Source organism: Monodon monoceros, unplaced genomic scaffold (genome assembly GCF_005190385.1).
Source record: "Monodon monoceros isolate NGI ecotype Baffin Bay Population unplaced genomic scaffold, NGI_Narwhal_1 Super_Scaffold_18, whole genome shotgun sequence".
Lineage (NCBI taxonomy): Eukaryota > Metazoa > Chordata > Mammalia > Artiodactyla > Monodontidae > Monodon > Monodon monoceros.
In genome coordinates this window covers 34,530,747-34,550,940 of record NW_021703774.1, presented here as the reverse complement: position 1 = coordinate 34,550,940, position 20,194 = coordinate 34,530,747, and the positions used below count along the sequence as shown (strand labels likewise).

General features: G+C 39.7%; 1 protein-coding gene across 8 annotated transcripts in view; it reads right to left on the bottom strand.

The window, feature by feature from the left end:
• CR2 (complement C3d receptor 2) overlaps nucleotides 1-18,762 on the bottom strand; it is a 34,378-nt gene extending 15,616 nt beyond the window's left edge. For 2 of the 8 annotated variants that reach the window (XM_029231216.1, XM_029231218.1), the window contains exons 1-16: nucleotides 18,621-18,762; nucleotides 12,190-12,369; nucleotides 10,743-10,842; nucleotides 10,230-10,315; nucleotides 9,262-9,660; nucleotides 7,173-7,349; nucleotides 6,988-7,090; nucleotides 6,265-6,350; nucleotides 4,706-5,095; nucleotides 3,118-3,306; nucleotides 2,933-3,032; nucleotides 2,623-2,705; nucleotides 1,695-2,102; nucleotides 917-1,093; nucleotides 747-837; nucleotides 378-454 (exon numbers count right to left, since the gene is read on the bottom strand). In XM_029231216.1, the coding sequence (XP_029087049.1) occupies nucleotides 378-454; nucleotides 747-837; nucleotides 917-1,093; nucleotides 1,695-2,102; nucleotides 2,623-2,705; nucleotides 2,933-3,032; nucleotides 3,118-3,306; nucleotides 4,706-5,095; nucleotides 6,265-6,350; nucleotides 6,988-7,090; nucleotides 7,173-7,349; nucleotides 9,262-9,660; nucleotides 10,230-10,315; nucleotides 10,743-10,842; nucleotides 12,190-12,369; nucleotides 18,621-18,678 (2,704 nt within the window). In that variant the 5' untranslated portion in view covers nucleotides 18,679-18,762. Of the gene's footprint in view, nucleotides 1-377; nucleotides 455-746; nucleotides 838-916; nucleotides 1,094-1,694; nucleotides 2,103-2,622; nucleotides 2,706-2,932; nucleotides 3,033-3,117; nucleotides 3,307-4,705; nucleotides 5,096-6,264; nucleotides 6,351-6,987; nucleotides 7,091-7,172; nucleotides 7,350-9,261; nucleotides 9,661-10,135; nucleotides 10,199-10,229; nucleotides 10,316-10,742 lie in introns of all 8 variants that reach the window. The other 6 variants (XM_029231223.1, XM_029231224.1, XM_029231217.1 and 3 more) reach the window with 5 other exon arrangements.
• Between the last annotated feature and the right edge of the window lie 1,432 nt (nucleotides 18,763-20,194).

Here is a 20,194-nt window from a genome sequence, read left to right as displayed (position 1 = left end):
GCCCCCGGTCAATAAGCAGCAGAAATAGAACCTGACTTCAGCTCCCACACCAGTTCCCTTTCTCTCCACTAAACTACAGTGTACCCAAAGTTAAGGGTGGTGGCTCATATACTCATTGACGTCACTACTCTTATTCTCCCATATCACAAAAGAGAATCAGTAACTAAACGCATTTAAATTAAGTGATTGCTAGGCTTTGAAGTAAAAGAAAACAAAACTGTGCAACTATAACTGTTGACACAGTGAATAGAATAGAATCTAATATTCTTAATTCCATAACATGCCTAAAACAGAAATCTGACAGGATTCTAGACCCTCTGTTATTCATATTTATAGATCTTACATTATTCAAGATCCTTTGTTATTTTTCTACTCACCTTTACAGAGACGAATCTCCATAAACCAAGGAATTGTGCCTTGGCACTGCTGATAAACACTCTCGCTTAGCCGGTACCTAGGGACAAAGAGTCATGACATTTTGCCATCTGGTGACCACTAACCTAAGCAAGAGCTATTGGCTCAATAGCAGACACATTACTTTCAGTACAGGAATCAATAGGAACAAAAACATAGCCAGCAGCAGCACGACCCACCCATTGCACAGCATGGTTTCCATTAATGGAAACATAGTGATCAACACTTCCATGAACATGTGACAGGGGGGTCTTTGAGATAAACTCCTACACAGAGCTTGCAGTGTAACTGATAAGCCAGACCTAGTTCAGACTGAGACAGTCCTCACTCACCCTTCATCACAAGAAGAGTTGACATCTAGTCTAATAAGTTGGTTCTTGGGTTTTTTAAAGACTTGCTTTCCTATAGGTTCACATTCTGCCACTAAGAAAAGAGACGAGGATGAGAAATCAACTCAAGGCAATCTCAAAACCAAAAAACATCGACATTCAAAGCCTGGAACCTTTGCATGTGGGGGCAGTGGGTATCCACACTCCCTCAGAGGTACAATGTATGGATTCTTCTCCCACCAGCACATAGCCAGGGTCGCAGCTATATTTTATGGATGTTCCAGGGTCAAAGCGAATCATGTGTCTATCTTCCTTTTGCCCATGGAGGATTTTAGGAGGAGCTTGACAACCTAAAAGAAAGACAGAGAATTTTTCTTATGTAAACAATGATAGAAAGAAACTGAGCCAAAGAAAGTGACATTTATGCTACAATTCCACTCTGGTGGCAGTTGTACAGTACAGAAGTAATCTTGCAGCCCAATTTTGGGTAATTTTAGACCAGTGGTTGTCAATTTTTTTTCTGCATTTAGGCAGCTGCAGATTTTTTTTTTTCCATTCCCACTGGGTGCTCCAATTCCTCTGTTGTACAAGGAATCATCTTGTACATTTCTAATGGGAGATTCTGACCTATCTGTAGGGTTATTTTGCTGAAGTCAAAATCACTTTTCTTTTAAGAAATCACTGTTAAGACAAACATTTTTTCCCAGTTGTTTCCCCTTTAAAGAAATAGGCAACTTAGTGGTCCCTAATGATTTTTCCCCCCAAGGATAATCCTACAAAATGAATGGGAGACAGTGTTTTAAAAGCCTTCGTTATAATTTATCTCCACTATATTTTGTAAAATTAAGGGGGCTGGAAGTTGGAAAAGGCCCTGCTGAAGTCCATAACCCCTTCTCTAACGCTTCAGAAGGATGAATCAGTGGCACCTGTTCCGAGCATTGGAATACCCACCCTTTTCACAGACTGGTACCGATGGTTCCCATGTGCCTTGGGCATTACATCGGATTCCCTTGCTGCCCTTCATGGTGAAGCCAAATACGCAAGCAAATACCACAGTGTCATTATAGGAATATTGATCTTTCTGCCCGGATGATATTTGGCCTCTTAGGATCTGGGGAGGTGGACACCGAACCTCAGAAACAGAAAGTTCACAGCGTGGGGCAGGGCCGCTCCAGGTCCCAGTCTTCTGACTATCAGTGGTACAACGGATAGTTCTCTCCCCAGTGAGAATGAAGTTCACTCCTTGCTCTGGGCCCCGGTCACAGGTGTAAGTGACTGTGCTTCCATACCGAACATTCACTGAAGAGCTGCCCGTATGTCTTCCATTGAGAATAGGAGGAGGTGGTGGGCAAAGAATTTCTAGGAAATTACAGAGAGAGATGACAAGATTCCAACTGTACTACAAACAAAGAATGTCTCGGGTGTTGCTACATGCCACTCTCACATCCTGGGTTCAGGGACAGTAATATTGGAATCTGTAATGAATCTCTCAAAGCGGCTATAGCAATATAATTCAGAAAGTATGATTTAAAACTTTATTCCTGAATATATCTACTTTGCTGATCCTTTGATTTCTTTTACCAAGTATATAATCTCCTTTATGTGTATGGCCTGGCTGGCAATTGTACATAGTTTTCAGAGAAAGAAAAGCTTAGAAACTCTGTTTTACTTGAGTCAGCAAAGGACAAAGAGGTAATTCAAGGATGTTTCAGTGAAGAACATATCCCTTAAAGATCTAAAGATCTCTGGGGGAGATCTTTGCTCTATAAGATCCTATATAGTAAGGAATGGATGAAAACTTTCAGTTAAGCTGAGAATGTGGTGTCCTGTTGAACCTCTGGCCAAGGAACTAGTTGCAAACCACAGTCACTTAACCTACCTTCACATACTGGAAATTTGGTCCAAAAAGTACGCTGTCCAACAATTACACACTGGCTAGAAGGTTGGCCTTGTAATCGATACCTGCAGACAAAGGGAGGCCATTCAGAACTATTAGGCAGAACAGAACCCTCTATTTAAAATCCAAATTCGCTTAATTTGTGGGCACCAACTCCTTTTATTGGCATTATCTCTCACAACCTTAAGCTGCCCATTGACCGTCACAGAGAAACCTTTTGCAGGTTTCACAGTACACACCATGCACACATAAGTCAAATGAATTAAATCTCATAGGCCCTCTAGACACTCACCCTTCACTACAGAAAAAGTTCACAGTTGCACCAACCCGAAGACTTGTGGGCCTCTTTAACTGCCCATTGAGAAATGGTCCTGGAAGCTCACACTCTGCCTCTAAGAAAACAAGCCAAAGATGAGCAAAGTGTGGCAAGTAACATAGTAGCCCAAATTCTTAACATTGATTGTAAATTTAGGGTACCTTTACATGTGGGAGCGACAGCACTCCAGTCTCCCGAAGACAAACAGCGAATGGTCTTTTCTCCAAGAAGCAAGTAACCAGGTTCACAGCTGTAGGTCACAGACAATCCTGGGGCAAAGGAATCAACGCTCTCCCCTGTGTGATACCCATTGGCGATTGTGGGAAGTGATGGACACTCCAGGGAGATATCTTTACACACACACATTAGGAAAAAGGTCATCAGATAGCTCCTTCACAGTCTGTATTTTGACTTAGTACATACATCCAAATAAACGATACATAGTCTATGCTAAGCAGTCGTCATTAATTTTCAACTCAGTCTTTTAAAGATCAAACAGGTATGGTTTAATTATATCCATTTTATACCACAAATAGTACATTATTTTTTATTTTTAGTTACACTTTATGAATCACATTTGCAGCGTGAAAAACTTCAATTCCCAAAAAAAAAGTCCATTTTCACTCATACTCTCATTCTACCCTTAAGCCTATTTTCTGCTACAAAAGTAGCATGTTGTTATTTATGGGGTTATCCTGCCAGATACTAGTAATATAGTGTTTCTGGATCCTATATATGATATATCTATACACATATTTTGGGTGTGTATGTATACTCAATACATATTATTCTAGGCCCTGCTTTATTTGCTTAATAATCTATATCTTTCCATGTCAATATATATAGGCCTATCTAAATCTTTATAATCTTTAATCCTATCTATAATCTTTAATTGTTTTGCATGGTCACCCCATTTGAGACTATCTTCAGATCTTCCCTCCCTCCAAGATTATATATCTGTTTACAGACAGATAGAACCATATTTTTCTAATAATAATTTTTCAACTCTTTAATCAATTTAGAATCTATCAATATTGTTCTTTATTAAGAAAATAAATACTTTATTTTGATGGTATAATTTTTGTCAAATATTGCCGGTTCCCATCATCACATAACTGAAATTCAGATTTAGAGTTCAGCAGCAACATAAACCACACCAAATAATAAGGAAAGGAAGAGCTTACAGTAGTTCTTATTTTCAAAGTTACTTGATTTGAAATGTTATGGCTTAGGACATGAGTTTGAAAACTAGTGGATCACTCAGAAAGTATTTATAGAGGCCAAAGAGAACAGCACATCATTTCTGCCAGACTATACTAACAGCTTTTATAGATCAATTTTAAATCCACTCGTGTTTTTGCTAATAGAGCCCACATTTCTTCTCGCTTTAACAATAACCCAGATATGCAGTTGAAAACTGTAAAACCCAATTCCCGCAGTCCAAACAAACTCTGGCCCCCATCCTTGTGGGACTTATTCCATTCAATTATTAGGTGTGTTTAGTTAGATTTTCCCATTACAGTTTAAAATTCTTTGCTCTACTGATGTTTGTTGAATGAACATTTACATCCCTCTACAACCAAGAAAAAGCCAGGAAACTGTAATTTTCACCCTTTCTGTTGTTTCCTCTCTCCACCCTTACCATTCACACATCCACACTGTTCTTCCTTCAGAATGATACCAAACTTAATCTGCACAGAAATGCGAGGCTCCAAGCTCCTGAATCAGTTTTATTTTCATTCTACTCACCACTCTCACAGGTTGGTAGTGGTGTTGGTCCCCATGTTTTATTTGCTTGGCACCAAACAGTTTTGTTTCCTTTCATGGTGAAGTTGGTCTTACAGGTAAATGTCACAGAATCACCATGTCTGTATGGTGGTCTAGACATTTTATTTCTGTATCCACCTGGTACTATGGGCTCAGAGCAAATAGAATTTTTATTGTAATATTCACAGATAGGAGCAGCTTTATCCCAGATTCCATTTACATTGTCTTTAGTTATACAAAAAAGAATACTTTCTCCAATGAGGCGGAAGGCACTCAAGCATCTGTACCTCACCACAGCGTTAACAGCTATGGGACTAGAATGATAACTATTCCGCCCATTTTTGATAGGAGGAGGAGGGTCACAAAAAATCCCTGCAAAGTAGAAAAGAAAATATGTGGTCATACTGATCATGACAATAAGATTCAAATTTAGATAAAAGTCCAAATATAGGTCATGTCACTTTTTCAGAAATAGACCTAGAAATTTGTATAATTTATTTCTTACTCATAGTCCCTTCCTGTCCCCAAGTTCCTAAATTCTTACCTTTCTCTTGATCCTCAGCAAACAAAGCAATATAGGACTATAAGCCATCTTGACCAAACAATAACAATGAAACAGAACTTATTGAATAGTTCTGTGTCCAATCAACTTTAATAATGAAACAAAAGGCAAACAGTACATGAAAATAATATGTTAATGACATACTAATCACACGTGGAGAGGCACATGGACTAATGAAATCTGGGCTCATTAGACCTGGTTTCAAATCCCCACAGTCATTCAATAGCTATGTGACCTTAGGCAAGTCTCACCCTCTTTAAGCCTCAGTTTCCTAGTCTAGTATAATTCAATGTTGTAATGAGAATCCAGTGACATAAAACTACCTGAAAGGGGCAAGTACAGTACCTGGAACATACTAATTGTGCAGTGCCTGTTTCAAACACACAGCTGGTGCTATAAGTAGTGAGACCACATTCTGTCCCATTACAAAAGATACTGCAGCCTCACTGCAAGTCATTTGTCATCCTTTGATGCTGGTCCCAGTTGAAAGACCCACAGGAAGTGATCAGAGGTTTGGAATAGTGACCTCATACCTTTTATTTATTTGTCCTAATAAGCATGAAGAATATTAATTGTTTATAGTTGTGTTGGTATATGAACACCTTTCCTGAGTGAGTCTTAGAATAAAGGAAAAATTGCCAACCTCCAAAACTTCTGGTTGATTTCCATTTAGCTCCAAAAATTGCTCATCAGATGAGGAAATGGCATAAGAAGACACAGCCAAACCATTTCAGCACATCAGTGCTATTCATTTTCAGTAGGGGTAACTTTCGAGAGCCTTTCTCCTTATACACATAGAATACTCAATACCATATGTAGTCAACTGAATAAATTTAGTTTTGTTCTGCATTCTAGAACATACAGAAAAGTGGCATATATATGTTCATATTGATAAGATTTTATAATTGATAAATGCACGAGAATACACCAAAAATCAAGAGGCACGATCCATACTCGATTATTTTTGCTTTCTACTCACGTTCACAGACAGGAAACTTATTATTCCAGAGTACTCTCATTCCTTCTGAGACACACTGACTAGAAGATTGGCCATTTAACCGGTACCTTAAACAATAAGGGGCAGCAAATCATCACCAGAACAAAACAATTCTCGGTTGCATGGAATTCATCACTTCTCTCAAGTATATGGTATTAAATGGCCTCTATTTTTATAAGCATTTCTGGCTTAAGGAAAATGTCTAAGATTGTGAATCAGCCAAGCTATGTGAGGACTTCAGACCAGCTAAAAACACAGAGAAAACAGTCCTAATGATCTGTTCTTTTCTTGAATTCTCTCTTTCCTCTTTGACATCGAAATATCAAGATTTTCTTGACCATTAGAAGAGCATAACCTCAGTTCCTAGTAAAGAAAACATCAAAGACGTTGTTCCCTAATCTCACTTCAAAGAGCTCCTCTTACTGAACCCCCAACATCTATTCAGACTCCATAATAGAAGCCTTAACTTCGGAGCCCAAACTTTGCTTTTGCAAATGATGAAAGGATAATTCTCAGCTTTGGCTGGCCATGCACAATATACACATTTGGAGAAAATCAATGGAATTTGCTTAATAACAGAATTCTTAATCATAAAGGGTAAAGAAAAGGAGAGAAAAGAATTTTAACTACCTTTAAAGATCACACTTTGCAATGCTTAGCTATGGATCATAGGCTCCAAGTCAGGCCCCATCACCTTGCACTCACCCCTTATCACAAACAAATGCAACCTCTGCCCCAAGCTGGAGATTAGGAGGAGCTACCACATGACCGTTGAGAAGTTGGTCTGGAATGGCATCACATGATTTCGCTAGGAAAAAAGAGACAAGGCTGGCACATGAAGAGTCAGGAAACAGCTAAGTTTCCTTGAGATGGAATAGACCTTTAGGCACCTTCACAGTTGGGGGCTGGATGCCTCCAGGTTCCCAAGGAGGTACACTGCATAGGGTTAGTTCCAATGAGAGTATAGCCAGGCTCACAGCTGTAGAACACTTCCTGTCCAACTGCAAAGAATTCCTCATCCAATTTGTTATAATTGCCGTGGTAGATATGTGGAGGTGGTAGACACCCTGAGAAAAGAACAGGACCAGAGTCCTTTTATTTCTGAAATAAGAACTTTCTTCTCTACAACCTAAGCCAACTTGAGGTTGGCAGGAGTTGGATGAAGGTGGTCATGTCAATTCTCCAAAGTATAAGGCAGACACTATTTTGGGTGAGGTGCAGTGGGGCTAACATGTGTTACATATTTTAGACACGATCAACCTTGCATCTATCTTCCTTCTGTACCTTGATCTATGCCAGGAAACATTATTCCCATTCATCATTTTCCCATTTCATTTAAATGGATATACTCTCATTAATGTTGTAGCCAAGGGAATCAAACTATTATAATACATTTTTACCACCAAAAATCTCCTCTTTCTTCCTGCTTCCCAAACCACTGATGAAGTTTCTGAGCCTTATGGGAGGGGCTCCCAATGTTGCCAGGTTTTCAGTAAGTCAGGCACTTCTCAATAAGAGTAGGGGAGAAAGGGGGAATGGGGCAAGTGACTTGATCTTAACTCTAGCCTTATTCCATAAAGGCTACATTTTTCAGTAGGAGAATGTATAATACCTATAGTAATTTGAATCAAATTCTGATCAGCCCATTTCCCCCATTGGCCTGGCCAATAGGATTGAGAGTTTATTTTATCCTCATTTAAATAAAATCTAATCACATATGATTTTTTTAACATCTTTATTGGAGTATAATTGCTTTACAATGGTGTGTTAGTTTCTGCTTTATAACAAAGTGAATCAGTTATACATATACATATATCCCCATATCTCTTCCCTCTTGCATCTCCCTCCCTCCCACCCTCCCTATCCCACCCCTCTAGGTGGTCACAAAGCACTGAGCTGATCTCCCTGTTCTATGCGGCTGCCTCCCACTAGCTATCTATTTTACGTTTGGTAGTGTATATATGTCCATGCCACTCTCTCACTTTGTCCCAGCTTACCCTTCCCCCTCCCTGTATCCTCAAGTCCATTCTCTAGTAGGTCTACATCTTTATTCCCGTCTTGCCCCTAGGTTCTTCATGACCTTTTTTTTTTTTTTTTAATTCCATATACATGTGTTAGCATATGGTATTTGTTTTTCTCTTTCTGACTTACTTCATTCTGTATGATAGACTCTATGTCCATCCACCTCACTACAAATAACTCAATTTCATTTCTTTTTATGGCTGAGTAATATTCCATTGTATATATGTGCCACATCTTCTTTATCCATTCATCTGTTGTTGGACACTTAGGTTGCTTCCATCTCCTGGCTATTGTAGATAGAGCTGCAATGAACATTTTGGTACATGACTCTTTCTGAATTATGGTTTTCTCAGGGTATGTGCCCAGTAGTGGGAATGCTGGGTCGTATGGTAGTTCTATTTTTAGTTTTTTCAGGAACCTCCATACTGTTCTCCATAGTGGCTGTATCAATTTACATTCCCACCAACAGTGCAAGAGGGTTCCCTTTTCTCCACACCCTCTCCAGCATTTATTGTTTGTAGATTTCTTGATGATGGCCATTCTGACGGGTGTGAAATGATATTTCATTGTAGTTTTGATTTGCATTTCTCTAGTGATTAATGATGTTGAGCATCCTTTCATGTGTTTGTTGGCAATCTCATGTGTTTGTTGGCAATCACATATGATTTTAATCACATTAAAATCTCTGATCATTAGCTCTGGTACAACCTGCATTTTTTTAAAGTGTCTTCTAATTTCCCCTAGATTAATGCATATCTAGCACTGTCCCAGAATATAGTAAATTTCCCAACTCTTCAACATTTAGATACTACTTTCAAAGTTTACTTTTAAATTCTTTAACCAGGATACCCAACTACATACACTGTCTTTATCCTCCTCTTCTCATAGGTACCATGTATCTATTCCTCCCAAAGTCTCAATTTATTTCTAGATCCCCAAAGTTTCAGCCCAACTCACCCTTGAAGCACCTTGGCAGTGGAGGGTTCCATTTGCTGTTTGGTTGGCACCATACTGTGTTGCTGCCTTTCATGGTAAAGCCGGGCTTACACTTAAACATCACAGAATCATTTAAGGAAAATGAGCGTCTAAATCCAGATTCCATAATTCCATTTTCAACTTCCGGAATTGGGCATTTGACTACAGGAATACACCGAGGGGGAGGGCTGCTCCAGATGCCAATTCGATTGTCTTTGCTGGTGCAGTATATTGACTTTTCACCCACGAGGTCAAACAGCTTTTTCCCATTCTGTCCAACATGGCACTTATAAGTAACCACCATTCCATAGTAAAAGTCCTCGCTACTGCTGCTGTAAAAGTCTCCATTGGAGATGGCTGGGGGTGACTCACAAGGAATAGCTTGGGGAGGATGGGGTACATAGGAAAAGAGAGAAGGCATTTAAATGTTATACCTTCTGGAAATTTTGTCTTAACTCTTGCAAACCAAACTTCCACTTAGCCTACAATTAACTCCTATTATTGAAATTCTGTATCCTTATCTCAAAGATGGTTCTAAATGAGAAGTAGCAAGGTAGGAAGATACACGGAACTGGCCTGATAAAAACCCACAAAAATATGATCTGGTCACCAGTCCTGACCCCCAGAGTACAGATAAACTGTTAAAAAAAGGCACCTAGGGTGGGGAACATTTTGCATGGATTAAAGTTGGCAGTGTGTAATCTTGTGGCATATTTTAGATTTGAGCACTTATTCACTATGAGATAATGTATCATCAAAAGACAATAAGCAAAGGAATGTGTAATGGGATTGGGGGCATGGAAGAAGATAAACCACAGATCTGTGTTCAGAACTACTCAAGCCAAGTGTAACCCACCTGGGTACTTATTTTGATGTGTAGATGCCCACTTTCTCTTTGGAGGGGGACAAGTAGAATTACCTAGGTGCAATAAAGGGAAAATTCTACTCACATTCACAAAAAGGCATTTCCTTATCCCAGGTTACAATATTGTCTGAGATAATACATGTGGCAGAGGAGTCACCAATGAGTCGATATCTAAAGACAAAGAGATGAGTGATCATCTCCCAGCTGGACATTTTAGGAAAGCTTAGTTCTTTTCCCACTGAAAGAATGGCAAAGAATAGAATACCATATATGACAAATAATGGTGACAGATTAAGGACTCATACAAAAGATTCAACAATCTAAAGACAAATGAAACTTGACTTCCTGGTCAGTAACACTGAAGATTTAAAATTGGAAGAAGAATAGCCCAAACCTTTTTCTCTTCTAGGGATCCTCTCTACTAGGTAATCCTGAAGAGTTGCCTCTGGAGCAGATCAGAGAGGTGATTCTCTTTTTACTCATCTATGGTTAAAGGGGGGTGGCAATTACTCAGCTCTCTTTTGGAAGATGGGTGATTTCTGGTGGAAACTAGTGTTCTAATATCCAGGTACTCTGGAGATGTCTCCTGGCGACTCACCCTTTATCACAAGAATATGTAATTGTTGACCCAAACACGATACCCCTGGGTGCAAGGACAGAGCCATGGAGGAGTTCTCTAGGACTCACACATGATTTACCTATAAGGGAGAACAAGACAAAACAGGATTTGGGACTGGGATTTGGGGGATGTTTTGTGTTTTACATTAAATTCCAACCTGACTGGACTTGCTGAGTAGTCTACTTATGTTTATTCAAAGAAATTTGGGGCATTTACAAAACTTCTGTCTTCCAAAGGGTCAGTCAACACCATAACACTATTTGTTTAATGCATGTAGTCTATGTTTCTGAGCATGGATGCAAACATTATTTGTAGTCAGCCATAATTTATAATCTCTGTTTCCCTTTTTATATTCTGTCAGTTGATGGCAACATCTACCAACTCTTATGGCTTAAAACAAAAACAAAAAAAGCTCACAGTCATCATTTCCTATCTGTAACTCATTTTCTCTACCCCCTGTCCTTAATTCAATAGATCACCAAGTTTTCATGACTGGATTCCAGAAATCTCTCTTCAAGCCAACTATTTTGCCACCACTATAATCTCTCATTGGATCATCGAGTAATAAAATTTACCTTTCTAATGCTGGTCGCCATTGGTCCAGCACATCTTCTATGCTGCTGCACACATCATCTTTCAGAAGTACAAATGTGGTCACGCCACTCCCCACTTTCAAAAACTTACAATGACTTACCATTGTTTATTGGAAAAGAATGCATGGCCCACCACACTTAAACTCCAATCCACTTAATCAACTACTATTCCTCATCATGCACCTTATATTCTAACCACTCTGAATTTTTCTATTTTCCAGAGACATCATATTCTTCCATACCTTTATGTGTTGGCATATGCTGTTTCCTCTGTCTGTAATGCCTAGATTTCTCTATCCTCCTAGATAGCACTTACTTCTCTATGATATCATAAAATTTTATCTCTATAAATAAAAGAAATTACACCATAGTACAGTATTTGTTTAAAAACCAGTCTTTACAAATAACATGGGACTTCCTCAATGACAGAGACTAGCAGATTAATTTTTATATCTCTTCCAAGCCCCACCATCTAGCCTAATGCTTCATACCCAGTGGTTACTCAAAAATATTTCTTGAATTGAGTTGGGTGAAAACTAATATGAGGTGAAACTAATATTCCTTGTATACTAACTTCTAAGATCACTGTAACACAGTACAGAGACCATAGAACAAGGTCATGAAGATTATAGGATAAACAGGGTTGGCCAGCTGTGCGACTTAACCCCAATACCTGATACTTAATACCCTTAGGAGTAAAAGAAAACATGGAGAACCTAGGAGCCATTTTCATTTGAGATTACTTACTTTCTCATCTTTTATCTTGAAAATAATAGATTAGCCCATAGAGACATGCTATAGACCCAAAGATTCTTCTATTACTGATTACTCACGTTTACAGACTGGCTGAGCATCTGACCACTTGGAGGTTTCTAGGCAGGTGATAAAGAATGACCTCTTGACATACCCAGGAAGACATTCATATTGCCAAGTTGTCCCAACAGCAAACTCAGACTGATCACTCTGAATTTTAGGCTTAGCAAAAGGATACCTTGGCAGGAACTTACACTGACCTAGAGACAAAGACCACAGGAATATCAAAACTAAGAGAGACTAAAATCTCTATTCGGCTTGTTTTGTCACCAGTTACAATGACAACTTTGATCTTTAGACAGTAAACCCAAGATGTCAATATTTTCTGGGTCAAAGAAGATATATCTTGCAGTATGAATGCATATTGAATGCAAGAGAAATAAGCTCGGGAGTTCAAAGGCTTTTTAGGATAGACTTCAGAAGAAGAGCTGGAGAAAATCATTTTTTAATAAAATTCCATAAAGGCCCTGGAGTTGTTCTATCTTCTTACAACCTCATAAATAAAAACTAAAACCTTATAAGTAAAAACTTTTCTGGAATAGCACAGGAAACAAGTATATCAGACCTTGAAAGCTCATCACATGTATGATCCTCTAAAATTACTTAAATGAATTAACATTACTATCTTTGTCATTAAACCTTTAGGTCCTAGCAAGAAGAAAATAGGGTTGTTTTTTATTCTTTATTATTTTATTCCATTAACCTAGAATTAACCTAGTAGAGTAATATACCCCCAAAAGAGTTAATACTTCCTGATGGGTACCAGATAAAAGGAGCCAGTTTTTTCAAGACACTTCTCTGTGACTTAAAATAATTATGATAATGATGATGAAGATGAAACAAATCTTATTCTAGGAGATGGGTAAGAAACTGTAACACCCAGATACTTGAGGATGTACCTGAAAAAGAGTTTTTCTAGGTATGAAAGAGAGTTCAAGTTTCAACTCCAGAATGGTGGTATATTTGAATATCAAATTTATAAATCTCCTTTTTCAAACAAATCTGAAACTGATACAGGTGCAAGTCAAAGAACAAACATGGACTAACTGACACAAAGGTAAACACAGAACTCCCAAAGTTGTGGCCAGACCCAGCCTTTTTGTGGCCCAACACTTCTGTTGGAGAAGTCATATGGACAGGATCTAAGAATAGCCATTACTGTTGGGACCCAGATCCCACTGTAGGTCTCCTATTTCTTTCCTCAACTCCTTTGGTTTCCTCCATTAACACCTACAAATGTTTCCAAATGCATACTTTCTCAAAACAGCAAGACTCTATAGGGAAAGTCAGGGTTTGACCTCAATGAAGACCAACTTCACGACCCTGCCATTATTTGTACTAATTCACCCTAATCAAATGATTTAACCTGTAATTATCCAATGTGAATAAGAACAATCCTAAATAATTTTCCACAATCTGAAAACCAATTTGGGTTTACAAGATTTAATCAATAGTGATGACATGGACCGAGAAGTAACCAAGATCTTGAAGCAAAGAAAGTAGAAGGTGAAAGGAGATAAGAATCATACTTTCTGGATGAGAAACAATGGGAAATTTTTATCTTCAATGAGACTTAGGGACACCTCTCTCTCGGGGGACACCAGTTCTTATTAGTAATGATATTGCCAAAATTCCAGGTCACAGGACAGAATTTCTAGCAATCATGTTCTCTTCCATATCAGAAAAGGGAAAGTTAGCCTATGAACCATTAAGTAACATTAATTTTCTTAAGAGTCATTGGACCCTCTTCACATCTTTTTAAAATCAGGAGTAAACATCAGGGTAGATCATGACTGGATCTAAAATAGAATATAGTGACAAAACATTGACATGCACATCTCTTGAACCATGTTAAAAGTAACTAGGCAAAGGACTTTCTAGAGAACAGAAATACATTTAACTCTTTATTTGTGTCTAAGGGGATTTACCTGGACTGGCTTAGAAATCCATTTGAAATGAATGAAGAACAAATATACAAGATGATCAAAATAACCCTGAAATTTAGGTCAGATAGCAGGTAGGAGGAAATATTATTATTGATAATGAGAATTATTATGATCAGATAACATAACACTGGGTTTCCTGTCTATCTGATCATTTTTGAATGATGGGTGTGCATATGAACCAAGATACTGTCTTAAGCACAGAATATGCATCAGTGAACATTAGACACAAGGCTCTCATATTCATGGAATTTATATTCCAATAGAGGGAGAGAGACCATAAATAAATACCAATAAATAAATAGATGGTAGGTAAAGGAAATAAACAGGGTGATGTAACAAAATGTAATGCATTGGAAAAAGGAGGGGACAGGATGGCATATGACTTCAGTTATGATGGTTAAAGAAGGCTTATGAAGAGGAGACATTTGAGTTATGACTGAAGGATAAGAAGGTGCCAGACAGGTAAAGTGCTGGGTAAAAGCATTTTAGGCAGAAGCCTAACAGCAGGGATGGATTTACTATGCTTTAGGGATAAACGGAAAGCAAATGTGGCTGGAACTTAGTGATCAGAGTGGAATGGAATCGAGTTAAAAAGCCCAGAAGGTAGGATTGCACAGGGCTTCTTAGTCCACAGGGGGATGTTCCCATGTTATTCTGGGTAGGAGTCACTGGAGAGTTCAAGCAAGAGAGTCACATGGCCTGATTTAACTTTTTAAAAAAATAGTCTAGCAATTGGATGGAGAATGGACCGGACTTTTACTTTCAGAAGTAGGGAGTGCAGTCTGGAAGCTATTATAGTAGCTTAGACCAAAATAATGAAGCTTGAGCACAAGGAGACAGTGAGAAATAGGTGACTCTGTTGTACTTAAATGTGGGGCTAAGGGAATGGGAGGATTCAGTAATGACTTTTAGGCTGTTGACTTGAGCGACTTGGTTGATGGTAATACCATGTACTGAGATTCATCAGGCAATAAAGACAGATAAAGGCCTTGATCTCATAGAACTTGTATACCAGTGAGGGAACAAACAAGTAAATGAATAAGAAAGTTTTATATGATGATAGGTGCTCTGTGGAGAATAAAACATGTTTATGTGATAGAGAGTGACCTGGGGAATAGACTACTTCAGGTAAGAGTCAGAGCATCACAGAAAAGTGTCAGTGGAGCTGAGATCTGAATGTTGAGGAGACAGGTAAGGGATGACCCATAGAAGAGCATTTTAAGAGAGGAACACCTAATGCATAGCTAAACAAACATGACTCCATTTAAGGAATAGAACGAAGGCCAGTGTGGCTGGAGAAGAATCAGTGAGGGAGGAGTACAGAGAACTTCAGAGAAGCAGAGGCCTGGAGTTGAGGTTAAGGAGCATGGATTTTGTCCTAATGTGATGGGTAGCCCTTGGCAGGTTTTAACCAGAGGAGAGAAAAAGATCTGATCTCAGATGGAGGTAGATGATTGGAAAATAAGGGAATTCCTACTTGATGATTTTATTTTCTTAGTGTTGGTTAAGGTGAGGCAGTCAGTCAAGGCAGGAGTGAAATTTAAGAGCACAGGAAATTTGAATTGGCTTATGCAAATAGATAAAAGGAGAAAAATGAAAACACTCTGAGAAGGAAATTTGCTCTTTAAGACACTTGCTTCAGAATTTTCCAGAGTGCTTGTTAAATCTCAGCTTCCTGGGCCACCCCCACCCCAAGCATATGAATCTCTGGAAGGTGAGATGGAACCCAGAAACCTGTATTTTTAAAATGCTCCACGATTCCTCAAAAAATTAACAACAGAACTACCATATGATCCAGCAATTCCACTTCTGGGGATATATACAAAGGAAATGAAAACACTAACTTGAAAAGATAACTACACCCCCATGTTCACAGTGGCATTATTTACAAATGGAAACATAGCCAACTCATGGAAACAGCCTAGGTGTCCATCAATAGATGAATGGATAAAGAAGTTGTGGATGAATATATACAATGGAATATCATTCAGCCATTAAGAAAACAAGGGAATCCTACCACTTGCAACCACATGGATGGACCTTGAAGGCATTATACTAAGTGAAATAGTGAAATAAGTCACACAGAGACATACATATAATGTATGATCTCACTTTTATGTGGAATCTAAAAACAAAAAGACAAAGTTTGGAAAATAGATCAGATTTGTGGTTATTGGAGGCAGGGAGTGGGAGGAGAGAGAATTGGAGGAAGGTGGTCAAAAGGTTCAAACTTCCAGTTATAAGAAAAATAAATACTAGTGATGCAATGTCCAACACGATAACTATAGTTAACATGGTTTTATGATACATAGGAAAATTGTTAATAGAGTAGATCCTAAGAGTTCTCATCACAAAGAGAAAATTTTTCTTTTCTCTTTATTGTATCTATATGAGATGATGGATGTTAACTAAACTTACTATGGTAATCATTCCACAATATATGTAAGTCAAACCATCATGCAAAAGTCAGGAGGGGGCATGGGTATAGCATGAGCAAAGGACTTTGGGGTGTCAGTCAGGCAAGAAGATGAGCAGTGCATTTGTGATAGGAAGCAGTTGGGAATCAGGAGGGGCATACTTAGGTGAGAGCCAATTACCAAAGGATTGAAAGGCTGAAGACAGATTTTTTTTTTTAATTCCAAAGGCAGTAGGAAGCCCTTTTAGATTTTTGAGCAAGGGAGTGGAATAATGAAAAAAAATGTTTTTAAATTTTAGTTTTCACCATTGGAAAAGTTAAAGACTGGTATCAGAGTTACCTGTAAGAGAGGAGGTTGTTACAAAGGTAATCATAATGAATATGATTAGAATATTGGTGTAAGAATAAGACAAACAACAGAAGCACATTAGCTGTGACAGTCGACAGAAAGGTAGACCTGATCTTTCGTGCATCTGGAGTTAAATGACTGAAAGGGTGGTCCTGCTCTGGTACTGGAAGGGGATGCTCTGGCATCCTTGTAGGGTACAATGAATTGACAGGACTGGAAAAGAAGTTGATTTTCAATTGATAGTATCCTCTCTGAAATTTAGAAAAAGGAATGGAATTCTGGTAAGAAGTCAGGTCGGGAACTGTGACACACGGAGGTGTTAGAGGATGCTGTGAAAGTGTTTGTTCAAAGAGTTAACATGTAGGAGAAAGAGAGATGAAGATAATGGTTTGGGGAAATGTTCAGTTAAGGGTCAGGATAAAGTTGAATGTCAGGAAGCAGACAAAGTGAACTGTAATAGAACAAACGTATGCACTGTCCCTTAACAAGCTGGGCGTGGTCAAGCTTAAATGCTGACTCCATCAAAACAGGTCCAGAGGGCTTCCCTGGTGGCGCAGTGGTTGGGAGTCCGCCTGCCGATACAGGGGATACGGGTTCGTGCTCTGGTTTGGGAAGATCCCACATGCCGCGGAGCGGCTGGGCCCGTGAGCCATGGCCGCTGAGCCTGCGCGTCCGGAGCCTGTACTCCGTAACGGGAGAGGCCACAACAGTGAGAGGCCCGCGTACCGCAAAAAAAAAACAACAACAAAAAACAGGTCCAGACAGTCGTCTTATTACTGGCATCTAGTAGTAACATCCAACATCTAATTTTCATTTGCCTAATTTCATCTGATATTCAGGGCAGCTGAGTAAGGGTAGGGCTGCTTATCTCTAGTTTCATTTTACCGATGAAGAAACTGAGGCGAGGGAGCGAAATGACTTGCCAAAAGTCACACAGTATTGAGGTCTGTATACAGTAAACTTCTTAATAAACTGGGAATCCAATGTACTCTGAAAATTATTTTAAAGTTATACCTATCTTATCACTTAGAGACTCCAATCTTAAAAAATTACAATACTTCTTTAAAATTAAGCCAATCTGAAGGAAGAAAATTATAATAAACGTTTAATGACACCTTCTGGAGCTCTTACCATTACAGAAGGTAAATAACACAAAGAACTGCAGTTTTTATTCACGTATCAACTTTTCTAAATAATTCCAGATGTTTGTCGTTTAGAACCACGCCTGGGGATCAGACATTATTCTTATTCTGGGAAGGCAGCAGGAGGCTGTGCTGCTTTTACCAGGCAGGAGGGAGTTCAGTGTGCACAGAAACTCCCGCGCCTAGCGGAGCATGCAACCAAGTCGCATGCACTCAGCACGAGTAGGCTTCGGATACGTGTCCGGGCGTTAGAGCTCAAAGACCTCCAGACCCAGAGCGCTGAGCACCTGCTGAGTCCCGGGGGCGGGGAGCCCGGAGGGCACAGAGCGGGCACGCCACGCCACAAGCCACACTGGGCAGATCACATAGTGCAGATCACATAGTGCGTCTCTGATGCAGCCTGCAATTCTGGTGGTCCCAGCCCAGGAGGAGCGAGCGGGGACGTTCAGGACCAAGAGATCTCGGGGTCCCCCAAAGCGAGCGAGGCATGCAAGACTTCCCCGCCTTCTAACTTTTGACTGTCTCCTTTGCATCGCGGCACAGAGTCCGTCCCAGTCCCAGACGCGTCCCTACCTCCGTGCTCCCATTCCCAGCTCACCGAGGACCCCTGGCACGGCGAAAGCCAAGAAAACCCAGAGCGGACCCGAGGCGCCCATGCCAAGGCTGCAGCCCCAGCGGCTGGATGCGTCTGAGACCCGCGAGCCTCTGGCAGCTCCGGGATGACAGGGCTGGAGAAGAGGGCAGCTGCAAGCAGGGGAAGGTGGGCCCTTAAGTAGTGTCTGGCACCACGTGCTAGCTTGATCGCACACCTGCTGGCTGCTGGGGGCGGGACCACGCGGTGAGGGCTGCAGAGGGGGCGAGGGGTTGGCCGGGGGCGGGCGGGCAGAAGAACTCTGATTCAGTCTTTGGCTCAGACTCTACTCGTCAGTGCAGTGGCTTTCCAACGTTTTTGACCACGCCACCCAGTGCATCCACTTTTGTCTCTCTGGAGAACTGAAACAAAATAGTATTGGCTTTACTAATGTACAACGCTCGCTTCCATTCTATTCTATTCTGTTCTATTCTATTATCAACGCCTTTCCTTTCCACTCCTCCCCTTTCCTCCCATTCCCTCCCTTCCCCTTCACTCCCCTCCCCTCTCTCTCTTGAAAATTCTGGTTTGGATTCGCTAAATTCATTTAAAAAGTTATTAATGTTTCCAACCCTCCGTTTGAAAACCGTTTATTTACAAAGGAAACTTAGGAACAGCAACCAGCTCTGCTGTTCTTTTCTTTTTCTTTTGAAGGAATTACTACAGAAAAGTTGGAAAAATAATACAAAGAATCCCTATACACCCATCACTCGATTCTCCAAATGTTAACATTTTACTGTATTTTCTTTATCATTCTCCATCTCTATTTCTAGATAAATAGCTATAGTATAGTTATATATAGAGAGATCTAGATATATACACACATAATTTATATGCGTACGTAAGTATAATTATATAATTTTTTACTTTGGAACTCTTTGAGATGAGTTACAAGCATGATACCCCTCCTCTAAATACTTTAGTATGTATTTCCTAAAAACAAGAGCATAGTCTTACACAATTTCAGTACATGATCAAAAAGAGGAAATTAACATATTACATAAGGGACAGATTGTACAGATTTCTCCAATCATCTAATATTCCTTATTATAGCAAACACGTGCGGGCGGGCGGGTGCCCGCACGTGCACACACACGAACACACACACACCCTCTTTTTCTGGTCCAGGATCATTCTAGGATCATGCATTGCACTTGATTGTCTTTTTTCTCATTTAATCTGGTAAAGATCCTAAGTCTTTTCTGTTTTTGTGACCTTGACATTTTTGAAGTGTACACAGCAATTATTTTTGTAGAATGACTTTTAAATCAGTTATCTATTGCATAGGAACAAATTACCCTAAACTTATTAATTTAAAGCAAGAATAAACATGTATTATCTCACACAGTTTCTGGGTGTCAGGAATTTAAAAGAAGCTAAGCAAGGTGGTTCTGGCTTGGGATCTTTCAGGAGGTTGCAGTGCAGACATTGGCCAGAATTGCAGTCATCTGAAAGTTTGACTGGTACTGGAGGATCCAAGTCTAAGATGACTCACTGTCATGGTTGTGGACTGGAGGCCGGATATCCTCACCAGGAGGACC